Here is a 12278-nt window from a genome sequence, read left to right as displayed (position 1 = left end):
TGATGTGTATAAAACTGATGCCTAATAAGAACCTGCAGTATAAAAAAACAAACAAAACAACTAATACTAAACTTTCATTGGGTTATTTGTATGGAAATATGTTAATATAAATGTTTCAGACATTACATGAAGTTTCTAAAAATCTTATATTTGTATTTGTATGGAAATATGTATGGAAATATGTTAATATAAATGTTTCAGACATTACATGAAATTTCTAAAAATCTTATATTTGTATTTGTATGGGAATATGTATGGAAATATGTTAACATAAATGTTTCAGACATTACAGGAAACTTCTAAAAATCTTATATGTTCTGGTATAATGTTATAAGTAATAATCCTAGTTATTACTTTAAAATGTATATCTCAGAAATAACTAATTTTCTTGTCAACTGCATTATTATGAACTTTCATCAAATCTTTAACCATGGTCATTTTTAAGTCTTTTGTCATTTACAGACAGTTCTGGGTGTACTCTGATGATTTTGCAAATATGTTCCTGTAAAAGGGTTTCATCTTCAAGAAATTCATGGAAAAGACTCTGACAAGTACAGGTTTCTGGTAACTGACTGTACTGCTGAACTGAATGAATAAGCATTTTCAGAACTCTAATGAAAAACTGATGAACTCATAAAAGTGCTAACAAAAGATCAAGATGAAAAAAAAAATTAATTACATGGGACTGAGTGAACTGATGAGGATGAGTATAATTTTTGTGACTTTCTGTCTGAATTTAAAAAAAAAAAATCCCACAAGGACTCAGAGGCAAAGAATATACAAATCAATTTTCACTGCAAAGTAAAGGAGCTGTTACAGTGGAGGATTACTGGACTGAATGTCAATATTATGACATAGTATGAGTGTGTTTCATGTTTGGTAATTGCAATCACTGTTGCTTTTGTTGTGGTCATCCATGTACAATGCTTGGTGTCAGTCTATTTATCTCTTGTAAAAATAAAATACAGTGTGTGTGTGTGTAAAAAAAAAAAACAAAAAAAAAAACTGCCCGTTCTGGGGGGCAGGGATCAATACGGGGCCTCCCTCTGTCTAGATGGGAGCATCAGGAGGGCAAGGGCTGCATGGGCCGGTTCCCCGGTGTTTCCACACAGCGCAGGCCTCTGCCATATTTGCTGAATGAATGAAGTGAAGTGCCTCTAGTCTCCAGTTTCAGATAAAGAATTTGGGCTCCTAGGGTCCTTCCTGCTCCCCCTTGCATCCTCTCTTCACTCAGCAACTGGGATCAGCTTATAAAAATGGAGGAGGTGGAGGGAGGAAGAGGGAGAAGGATTTACATTTAAAGGAGGATCAAGTTTTCTTGTTGATGAGATGAGGGGCTGACAGGCTAATTTCAGGGCTAAAACGGGAAGGCGGGTGACCTCCCTATAATGCCCTCCCCCATCAGGGTGATTCCTTGTGCCCTGGCCAAAGACAGCCTGCTCCTCCCTCCTTCACCCACAGACACGCGCAGCCCAGAGGACCCTACCCCATTAAAAGACTTTATTACAATTTTAGAGAAAAAAGAAACTAGATGAGCAAAGGGATAAAATGAAATTGCCTTAATCCCATCACCAGAGACAACTGATGCTTTACATACTGTTTTGTAACTGGTTTTTAGTTTACTTTTTGCTGTCAAACTTTCAGATTATTATTCTGTTTATTTATATATTATAAACTATATTTTCTGGGGCATCCTTTTCTGCTTCCTTAGCTGGTATTCTTAGACATGGAAACCATGGCACAAACTGTCGTTTGTATCAGTGCCCCCGTCACACGCTGCCAAGCAGTCCTCTGTGTTACTGGGTCTTGGAAGGTGACTGCTTCTCCCCTACTTTCCCACCCTATTGCTGGGCACTAGGTTTAAAGAGGCTCGTCGCTGCCCCCTGGGACTGTGGCTTCTTCCCAGGTAGGATCACCCTACTGGGCCCAGAACAAGTCTTCCAATGCTTTCCTCCCTGGGCCCCTCTCTTGCCCCCACTGTCCTGGCATCATTGGTGCTCTGCTCAGCTTCCACCCCAAGTTGACTGCAGTCAGGATATATATTTGTATATATCCATTTATCCAATGAAGGAGCTGGCTTTCAGCTGCCCCCTCCACTGTGCCCCCAAGGGATTGATGTCCAACCTCCAACTCCTCCCCACATCCAACCTCCCCATCTCAGCCTTGTTCAGTGGTCAGCCAGGAACAACAGATGCCCACATCTACCAGGTCTGTGCCAGGCACTCCATGCCCTCTCCATGTGAACACATAGCCTTGCAGTGGGGGAAGCAGGAGAGGGCAAATGCAAAGACAGACCACAGCTAACTGGCTGAGCCCTGGGGTCTGGCCATTCATTCAGCTGACACTGTCCCCCAGGTGCCCAGCCATGTGCTGGGCAAGGGGATCTAGAGAGGGAGCAGTCCAGCTAAGGGGGGATCCCTTTGCCCAGGCTGCCCTCCCTGGACCCTGGGGTCTCTCTCCAAAGCAAGGCACCAGAGCACCAGCCCCTCATCTCCACTGCCTGCCATCCCCAAGCCTGTGTCACCAAAAATCATCCATTGATCCAGGCTTAAAATAACCCCTGGCATCTGCAGCGAGCCCCATGTGGCGGGCAGAGGAGCCGTGTCTCTGTTCATGAAGGGAACCCGCCCCACCCCCAGCTCCAAAAGCTGGCAGCTGGAGTGTGCGGGTGTCTGAGTGTGCTCACGAATGTGAGTGACAGTGTGCATGTCTGATGCTGGCACGGCTATGAGAGCCTTCCCCGCACGTGGACACGTGTGTACATGTGTGTGTCAGTGTGAATATGCCTCTGCATATGTGTTCTTCCCTCACTGTTGAGTCCTCGCCTGGTGTCCAGCTGTGGCTGGGCAGGGCTCAGGGTCCTGAGAGGAGAGGTTATGGACATTAAGGAAAACTGTCCTGGGCCTCAGTGTCCTGATTTTAGGTGGTAGGTCACCAGTCTGCCCAGCCCTCCTAGAGAGAAACCCAAGACCCAGGGAGAAGAAATGACTTGCTGTGACTGGCACACAGCCTGGAAGGGCTGGGGTATGGCCTGGAACCTGCACTGTGAGCCCCAAACCTACCTTCTGGCCAGTTTAGTACAGAGAGAGCAGCTGGAGGACCCCAGCCCAGAGGCCAGGCAAGTGTTCCTATCCCCTGGCAGCACACCCAGTGCCTGACTAACGCCTGACATGACAACTCCTCCATAAGCCCCCGGGCCTTCCAATAGGTTGTTTCTTCCTGGAAGGCCTTTCCAGCCCCTCACACTGAGAGCTCCTATTTATTCTTAATTTTGGAACCAGACTAATGTGGGTTGGAATTCCTGCTCTAGTAAGACCAGTCGACCTTTCTAGGCCACAGTTTTCTCATCTGCAATATGGGCCGCTAGCTCCTCTTTGGAAGGGCTGCTGGGAGAAGCCAATGGGTCTCTGGATGAAAAACATCCAGGAACAAGCAGCCTTTTGGGAGCCCCCGCCACAGCGGTGCTGAGAAGATTGTGATTGCCACTGTGGGTGCCATCCACAAGCCTCAAAGGCCTCATTCCCAAGCCCATCTTGCTTCTGTTTTGTCCATGGTGGAGGGTTACACAAGAAGCAGAGATTCTAGGGGACTATGTACTCCCTGCTAGTGCAGATGCGAAGCCAGTACCGGGAGGGGGGTCTGGAGGGGAGGGCCCGAGGCTCCTTTGTCTCCATGAGAGGCAGCTCGTGACTCAGGCTCTAGCTGCCTGTGGGAGGGAGGGGACCCCCGGGCTCCTGAGGTCGCGAGGGAGCGGGGGTTGGGGGGGGTGCTGGGAACTGGATCTCAGCTTCCCTTCTTAATTCCGCATCACCCAATGAAGGTGCAAATCCGGAGCTGCCCACCCAGACCATAGCGCGGGAACAGGCCCAGAGCGGACGGTGCTCGGCGGAGGCCATACAGCGCCTCCACCCGGGACAGGTGCGCCCTGACCCACCAGCCTGCCCATTCCTGGGACACAGATCCGAGCCCGGAGCCGGAGGGCGGGGGATGGAGTGGGGGAGGCCACCTCTCCCCAGAGTCGGGGCCATGCCCTGCAATTGGACCCCTCCTGGCTCGGACCGCGGTCCTTGGGCCTCGCTTGAGGATGGGGACCCCGCGTGAGCACGGTGGTCCGGAGTTTAGAGAGGCTCCGCTCATCCGTGGCTCCCTTTTTCCCTGCGGGTGGGTCTTGAACCCACCCCTTCTACATGCTCCTGACCCCGCCCCTTTCCTGCTACCTGGAGGCTCGGGGTTCCTCAGCCCCACCTCTCTCTTGACCCCGCCCTCGCCGCGCCTCTAGCCCAGGCCCCACCCTCTCCGTCCCACAGCCCCGCCTTCCGGTGCCTGAAGGCTGGCGGTCAAAGTGCCACTGGTCTCGCTGACCGCAGGAGCCGTCGAGATAGACTTTCACCTGCCCTGGAGTCGCTGGCACTGTCCTAGATCCATGCAGGACGCCCGGGGCTGGTCCTCAGATTCTCTGCAGCTCAGGGGAGTGAGGAGATGCTCAGAGGCCCGCTGGACCCCGGGACCCCTGCAGAGTCCCCGGAAAGAGCATGGGCTGGAACACAGGCATGGGTGTCCTCCTGGCTTCTCCTCGACTCTCCATGTGACCTTGGGCAGTGGTTCCTACCCCCCAACCCCCCTTCCCCACCCCCAGGTCAGGATCAGGCAGCTGGGGAGCTGGCTCAGATTGGAGAGAGGTCAGATTTCCGTTCTGGGTGAGGGAGAATTTGGCCTGAGCCACCAACAATAGAGCAAATGGGAATGAGCTCCCACCCTGTGCCCAGAGAAGGGCCAGAGGGGTCTGGTGGCCTCTCACAGGTGACAGAAAGGGTGAGACCAAATGATGGGGCTGGAGGAGCACCGGGTTCCCTGAGGTGGGTGCCCCTGTGTGCCATGGGGCAGGAATGGCCACAGGGAAGGTTCTGACAGCCTCACCTGGCACTCAGGGGCCACAGTGCCCAAGTCTCCAGCCCCTCCTCCTGCCCCCTCTTCTCTGCACCTTTGCACACAGTTCCTTGGGCCAAGAATGCCCTTTCTCTGCTCTGTTCCAGCAGGAAAACTCCACAGAACTCAGGGCATACCTCCTACTCTCAAAAGCACTCTAAATGCTAAATTAGTCACCCCCCCTCGCCGGGACTTCCCTGGTGGCGCAGTGGTTAAGAATCTCCCTGCAGGGGACACGGGTTCGAGCCCTGGTCCAGGAAAATCCCACATGCTGCAGAGCAACTAAGCCCCTGCGTCACAACTACTGAGCCTGGGCTCTAGAGCCCATGAGCCACAACTACTGAAGCTCGCGTGCCTAGAGCCTGTGCTCCACAACAAGAGAAGCCACCACAATGAGAAGCCCGCGCACCGCAAGGAAGAGTAGCCCCCGCTTGCCACAACTAGAGAAAGCCTGTGCGCAGCAACGAGGACCCAATGCAGCCAAAAATAAATAAATAAATAAATAAATTTAGAAAAAAAAAAAAATTAGTCATCCCCCTGCTTGGGGCATTCCCTGGCTCTGCCCTGCCCTGTCATTGTGTCCCGCTCTATCTCTCCCACTGGAATAGGACCTAATGGCAGGGTCAGAGGCTGACCTCCTGGCACTGACCAGAATGGTCCTGGCACAAAGCAGGCGTGCTGGGATCTGGTGTGATCAACGGTGCAGTAAATAGATGAGCGATGGGAGTAGTAACTCCTGAGACCAGAGCCTTAGGCCAGCTCTGGGAAACTCACTTCCCAGAGGGAATTTCTAAGGGTTGGGGGCCCTGGGCAGAAAGGTATCTGCATTCCAGGGAAGGAAGGAAGTAGAGGCACTTCTGAGGTGGAGACCAGACTTTCCACATGACCTCTTTAATCTTGGACAACTGGTTGGTCCTCAGGCTCCGTTTTGAATATGGGAGACAGGCCCAAAGAGATGCCACAGCTTCTAAAGGCAAGGGCGATGTGGGGCCATCCTTGCCGAGACAGAGGGAGGTTAGGGGTCAGGTCCTTCCTCCCTGGCCTCACCAGCTGGTCCTCCCCACCCCCAGCCTGAGCTGGGAGCTAGGGCTGCCAGGGCAGGAAGTGAGAAGTGCCTGCAGGAAGCCCCAGGAGGAACTGAGACTTCAGCCAACCCCGCCCCCCCCGCCGTGGGGCCCTGGGGACCTTGGGGACACCTGACCCTCCATCAGGAAAAACTGTCCAGAAACAGGCTAGGGGGAGGGGGGCTACTTCCCTCAGTTCCCATCCCAACAAGCAGCTCTCCCAGTCTATCGTGGATCCCTCTTACTGCAGAAAGAGACCAGCTGGGGAGGGAAATCTTTGGGTAGTGATTAAAACAAGGAGTAAAGCCTGGAATCAATGCCTGGAGTCTGCTGCTCTCCAGGAGAGCACCTGGGCCAGGGACCTTCTGGACAGGCAGGCGCCCGGGTGTAGCCCAGCTCCACCGTTGCTTATCATATCTTGGGCCAGATCCCTTCACCTCTCTGGGCCTCTTCTTCCGAATCTGCAAAATGCACCGAATCATCCCTGCTCGTGGACGTGAACTGGTCCAGATTTTCAGGAAAGCAATTTGACCAACAGGGGTCTTAAAAAAGGTCAAGGCCTTTTTAAAGCAATAACTCTCCTTCTGGGAAAGAGACTCAGTTTCCTTATCTGTAAAATGGAGGTGGGGGAGTGAGGACCCTCTACGTGGCCTTCCCAGTCCTCCTCGGAGGGCCACAGGCCACGAGGACAACTTTGCGTCCAACCCCCCACCACCATTTTTCAGAAAAGGAAACTGAGACTGGACTCGGGGTTCAGCGGGGACACGGTGTTGCCAGAGGTTTGTGTGTCTGGAACCCAGGGGTGTTCACCCACTGTTTCGCCTCCAGGGCCCACCCCCTGGCTGTGGTAGAAAAGGTGGGGTGAGAGATAGGGATGGCCGAGAACAGCTCAGACTCCCCCAGCCCTGAGATGGAGGGAAGTGGAAAGCTGGGCCCATTCTGGGCCTGCTCCCCACCCTCCTGCCTATGCCCGCACACTGACCTCACCTCAGCCACCTGGTGCCCGGGGGGCGGGGAGGGGGCATCTTAGATGGGTTTGGGAGGGAGAGGAAGAGACTTAGATGTGTGTAGTCCAGGTTCTGGGGCTCCAAATACTGCTGGCCGCTGACTATCTTCTGAGCTGGGAAAGGGGTGGGCAGGAAAGGCAGGTGCCTGCTGGGCAGCTCTGATGGGCAGGTCAGGGAGAGATGGGCAGAAAGCAACTGATGCATGGAACAGAACATGGTCAAGATGGGAATTCCCTGGCAGTCCAGTGGTTAGGACTCCTAGCTCTCACTGCCGAAGGCCTGGGTTCAATCCCTGGTCAGGGAACTAAGATCTCATAAGCTGGGCAGCATGGCAAAGAAAAAGAAAAAAAAAAAAAGAACATGGTCAAGAACCTACAAGTGGGACAAAATGGTACTCAGAATCCCATCTGCTGACTCCCAGTCCATTGCCCCTTCCCAGGGTGCTGAGCTGTGACAAATTCCAAGGACACTGTCCAGGGTGGAGTCCCGGTCAGGAGGTTCTAAGCCTGTGTCGCTGTGTAGGAGGGTCAGCAGGAGAGTCAGCGGCTGACTGAGTGCACAGGATGATCCAGAACTGGAAGAGGTGGTCTCAGCTCCAGGCCCCAGAGCAAGGGGCGCCACTGTCAGAGGAACAGCTCCACTGGGATGGTGGGTGACCACAGGGGGCTGGCACAGAGTGGCCAAGTGACCCAAGCACTTGGGGAGGACAGGCCACAAAGAGAAGGACGCTCAAGGGACATCAGGTCCAGCTGGTTCAAGGCCAGAGGCCTGCCCTGGCCTCCTAACAAAGGAGCCTCTTGCAGGTCCTGGGCCCTGCCCTGTGTATAGCCCAGTGTGCCCTGGAGGCAGCTGGGATTCCAGGTGGTCTCTGATGGAGATGCCTGTCAGTGTGCCTTCAGTGTGAATCTGCAGTCCAGCTCCAGAGGCTGTAGACTTCCTCCCAAGGGAAGAGAGGGCTTCCTCCCAAGGGAAGGGAGGGCTACAGCCTGGGGCTCTGGAAGCTGCCACCAGGGTGAAAATGGCATCATAGGTCCTAGCAGATTGGGCCAAGCTCAGGGGTGACCCTAGGATACAGATACCAAAGAATCAGCACAATTCAGGCTATTTCTTAAAATCATCTTGTACTAAATCCCAAAGAAAACAGGTCAGTTGGTTACCCATTGCTGCCATTTGTATCAGTTTAAAAGCAGGACAGCTCTGAGAGCAAGTATTAAAGAAATACAACACCCAGCTACAAATTAAGCATCCTCCCACTCGATCATTTTCCTAGATTCATTCGGGTTTATGGTGGCTTCCCCATGCTAAAAAAACCCTCCTACTCAGAGTACCCCAACCACTCGAAAGCACAGAGCTCAGCCATGACCTTTGAGGGCTGCCATAGATGGTATGATTTTAAGCCAAATGCTAACATGCCATACGATGCCATGCAGTCTGAACGCTGTGGTCTGCGGTGCCTGTGGTTCTGCAGGGTTAGCCGGGGAGCAGCATGGCTCCCAGAAGAGGGACGGGTGGGAGCTGGGGTGAAGAACCGAATTCAATCTCCAAGCCCCTGGCTGATGGCCCACAGGGAGGGCAGGGACCACCTCCTGCCCCCTCTGTCGCTACGGTTGCTCCGGGCCGGCCGTCTTAGTGGTCACCAGCTCAGTGGAACCCAGCTCTGTGGCTGGCACAGGGACGCTGTGGGCAGGTGGGGTGGTAGCTGGGTCTTCACTGGGCGGAAGCCAGATGGGAGCTGTGGCATCCAGGGTTCCCGGGGAGAGGATGCTGTCACTGTCCAGGGGCTCTGGGGAGGTGGGAGGGGAATGCAGGGTCAGGATTGGGTCACAGCCTTCCCCCATCCCTGTTCCAGAAGCCTCCCTGGAGGAACAGCCCTCTGACTTATGAGAGAGAAGTCAGTTGATGGAGCCCCACTGGCGGGATTGGCGAGGGGTGGCACATGATCGGCCCTCAGGACAGGAAATGCTGAGAGCGCTGGCAAAATGGGAGAGGGAGAGGAGGGGTGGGAACCAGTCTGGCTGTCCAGAGAGAGGGCAGGACAGACCCCCTCCCTCCACCGGGCTCCCCAGCCTTGTGTCTCTTCCTCACACAAGTCTGGGATGCCAGAGCTGTGTCCCTTGCCTGGACCGGGGTCTGGGGCAGGACTATTTCTCCCTACTCAGCCTGAGACCCTCAGAGCGCACTCTTCGCCCCCTCTGTCTGCATCACCCCCTAGAGCCCTGCCTCCGCTTCAGACCTCCCCCACGCCTTTACTCTGCCCTTGCCCCTCAAGGGCCATGTGTCCCCTCTGACGGCCCCCAGCCCTCTCGGTTCCCCTAGACGCGGAACTTACCATCCTGGTCTCCGTCCGGGGCCTCCAGGGCCTCTGGGGCAGCCGCCGTGCCGGGCCGTCGCCGTCGGCGCCTCCCGCTCACCAGGCCCAGCAGGACCAGGGCCAGCGCCAGGCCCAGCAGCGCGGGGGCGCCGAAGAGCAGCGCCGGGAGCGGCAGCGCGGCCTCGGCCTCGGCGGTGGACCCCGGGCCCACCGACTCCTGCGGCTGCAGCGCCGTCCCGGGCGCCAGGCTGCTCGGGCCGCCTGCTGGAGGGGACGGGCAGGCAGAGCACGGGGCAGAGAGGAGAGAGGAGCGGGGAGGGGGAGGGTCGGAGGGAGGCGAGGCTGGGCCGCGGAGGGGAGGGACAGCCGGGTGGGGCAGGGCAGGGGGGGTGGAGAGAGGGGGCCGTGAGGGCCACGCGGCGATGGCTGGTCCCCATCCAGGCCCCAGCCCACAGGCCCCCCTCCTCGCCCGTTATCGCGATGGCCCCCGACGTCCTGGGACAGGTGGGGGTCATGCCTGCGACTCTGGTAGGGCGGGGGCCTCCTGGCAGAACCCTCCCTCCCCTTTCAGGGCCGCCCTGCGTGCCATCCATCAGCGCGGCTCAACTCTTACCCGGTCTAGGCTCTGTCGTCCGGAGGAGACTGCAGGCCACACATTTGCGAACCAGCGGGTCGAAGCACTGGGTCTGCAGGCACTGCGGGGTGGCCGGCCTGTCTCTGCCCCTCAGGCCCCTCGCCCCTCGCCTCATGCTGCCAAAGCCCATGCCTGTCTGCCTACCCCGCTGGGACTGAGTCTGGCCTCTGCTGCCCTGTGGGGAGGAAACCGGGCGGGGCCACCACCCACCCCGCCCCAACCCGCCCTCCTGCCTGCTGGGGTGAGACCAGGTGGGACCACTCTTAGCCAGGGCCCCGGCACCCCAGACCTTCTATCTGTGGTTTCTCCATTCAACCATCACCCCCAGACAACCACTGGGCGGGCCTTCTGCTGGGCACTGAGATGAGGCTGGGGCTCAAACCAGGGCCTGCTCTTGGGGAGCAGAGGATGGGCCCCTTAATCGGGACACAGACCTCTGGGTGGCCTCCTCTGCCCTGCTCCCCAAGGCCAGCCCAGAGTCCTAGACCATGCTCACCAGCCATCATCTCCCCCCAACCTGCCTCCTCCGGGGAGCCCTCCTGTCCTTCTCAGGCAGAGCTGCTCAGTTCATCAAACACATCCTGAGTGGCCACACTGTACCAGGCCCCAGACGACTCCCACACTGGAGGTGGTGATGGGGGAGACAATGCCTCGCGGCAGCGGCATCAACGAAGATGATCACCACGGAGGGGACAGGAAAGCTTTGTGGAGGAGATGAGGAGAAGGTGTTTGCTAGGTGGAGTGAGGTCTAGGGGAGCGCCCAGTGTGAGCAAGGGCCTAAATATGAAGGCCAGGGAGTACTGGGACCAGAGGCCCTTGACTGAGAGAAGCTGGGACTCCGGCTGGAAAGGCACTGGGGAGCCATGAAGGGCTTTAAGCAAGGCGTGTCATAGTCAGATTTGCCTGACTATGGTTAGCAAGGAACCACTGGCTGGAATAGAGGGCACAGACGGGGTAGGTCCAGGGACAGCTCGGTCTCCAGATCCTAAGCAGGCGGGACACTCAGATCAACAGATGAAGAGACAGACGAACAGACCGACGAACAGACCAACGCCCAGCAGGCAGGAGGCAGCTCACCCACCCGACTCCTTTTTCTCAGGGCTGTGTGTGTCCAGGCTTGCTCGCCTCTGTGTCTCACCGAGGCCCCTCCTGTCTGTCTCTACTCCCTGGTGTTTGGGGCAGACCCACCTGTCTCTCACCTGTGTCTCTCAGACTGAGTCTCAGACACACAAGCCCCCTCGACCTTCCTGGATATATGCTGCCGCCTCCCTGGGGGCAGGGGCTGGCAGAGAGCCTCAGAATGGAGCACGGACTTAGAGCCTCATGGTGGGCCATACCAGACCCCTAAGCACTCAGGGCTGGAGGTGCACAGAGGAAAGAGTAACTGTCCCAGGGGCAGGGAGGGGGCTTAGGGGTAGGAGTAGATCTTTAGCCGTTCAAGGGGGAGGGAAACCTTCCAGGCAGAGAGAGGGGCTTAGGGGTAGGAGTAGATCTTTAGCCGTTCAAGGGGGAGAGAAACCTTCCAGGCAGAGAGAGGGGATGGGCGAGGGCAGAAGCACAGAGAGGGGCAAGGGGAAGCTTGCTCTGGGAACAGGCATGGCCACTGCCTCGGGGGAGGCTGCAGATGGGCAGGGCCAGGCCTCAAGCCACAGGCCGGGGGCAGTGAGGAGCCCCGGGAGGTGTCTGAGTCGGGGAGAGGTTCTCCGAGCTGTGCCTTAGAAGGGACCCTCTCCCCGGCTGCTGTGGAGTTGGGAACTGGACAAAGTGAGCAGAGCTGGCACCATAGCCCAGGGCCAGGGAACGAGCCAGCAGCTGTTTAGGAGGAAAGAGGGATGCCATGGAGTGAGGGGAGCAAGGCTGGCCCCCAGGTTTCTGGCTCCGGGGACCCTAGGACTCACACAGAACCCTGAGCTGGACGGCCTTGAGGAGCCCTGGCCCACTGCCTCTCCGTCCCCTACCCACGGGCCAGCAACTCCGTGGCAGGAAGGTGTAGGCGGTGGGGCAACTGCAAAGGAGAAGTGGGTCTGGGGCGGTGGGTGTGGGTGTGAGAGTGGGTGTGTGGTGAGGGGGTGGGGAGCCCGGAGCTGGAGAGGAGTCAGGGCAGGGAAGGCCCTCCTATGGGGCAGAGGGGCGGCGGCGAGGCTGGAAGACTGTGCCCCAATCCCCGCCCCATCGCCATTGCTACGGATGCTGTTATTACCTGTTACCCTAGGGACTGCAGGGCCCTTACTCGCATCAGGCATCTCTTTTAGCCCCAGTGGAGGGGGATGGGTCTCGGGAGCCTGGAGGGGGAACCTATCCCTGGGTGAGGGTGGAGCCAGGTCTGGGGTCATTTA

The 12278-nt window shown here is 56.6% G+C and overlaps 1 protein-coding gene across 1 annotated transcript; it reads right to left on the bottom strand.

Moving 5' to 3' along the window:
* Positions 1 to 8180: 8180 nt before the first annotated feature.
* On the bottom strand, positions 8181 to 10061 carry TNFRSF13C (TNF receptor superfamily member 13C). Its single transcript, XM_057557598.1, has 3 exons — positions 9922 to 10061; positions 9327 to 9569; positions 8181 to 8786 (listed from the first exon to the last, which is right to left on the bottom strand). Exons 1-3 carry the CDS (start codon positions 10055 to 10057, stop codon positions 8599 to 8601), a joined length of 567 nt encoding a protein of 188 aa, XP_057413581.1. The 5' UTR covers positions 10058 to 10061; the 3' UTR covers positions 8181 to 8598.
* Between the last annotated feature and the right edge of the window lie 2217 nt (positions 10062 to 12278).

This window comes from Balaenoptera acutorostrata, chromosome 11, assembly GCF_949987535.1.
Source record: "Balaenoptera acutorostrata chromosome 11, mBalAcu1.1, whole genome shotgun sequence".
NCBI lineage: Eukaryota > Metazoa > Chordata > Mammalia > Artiodactyla > Balaenopteridae > Balaenoptera > Balaenoptera acutorostrata.
The sequence above is the reverse complement of the archived record's forward strand: the minus strand, read 5'-3'. Positions and strand labels throughout refer to the sequence as shown.

Coding starts and splice junctions, on each gene's coding strand:
- TNFRSF13C (XM_057557598.1), bottom strand. CDS start 10,057: ATGAGGCGAGGGGCGAGGGGCCTGAGGGGCAGAGACAGGCCGGCCACC. Junction 9,570..9,921: donor GACGACAGAGCCTAGACCGG/GTAAGAGTTGAG, acceptor CCCCTCCAGCAG/GCGGCCCGAGCAGCCTGGCG. Junction 8,787..9,326: donor CCCGGACGGAGACCAGGATG/GTAAGTTCCGCG, acceptor CCCCTCCCACCT/CCCCAGAGCCCCTGGACAGT.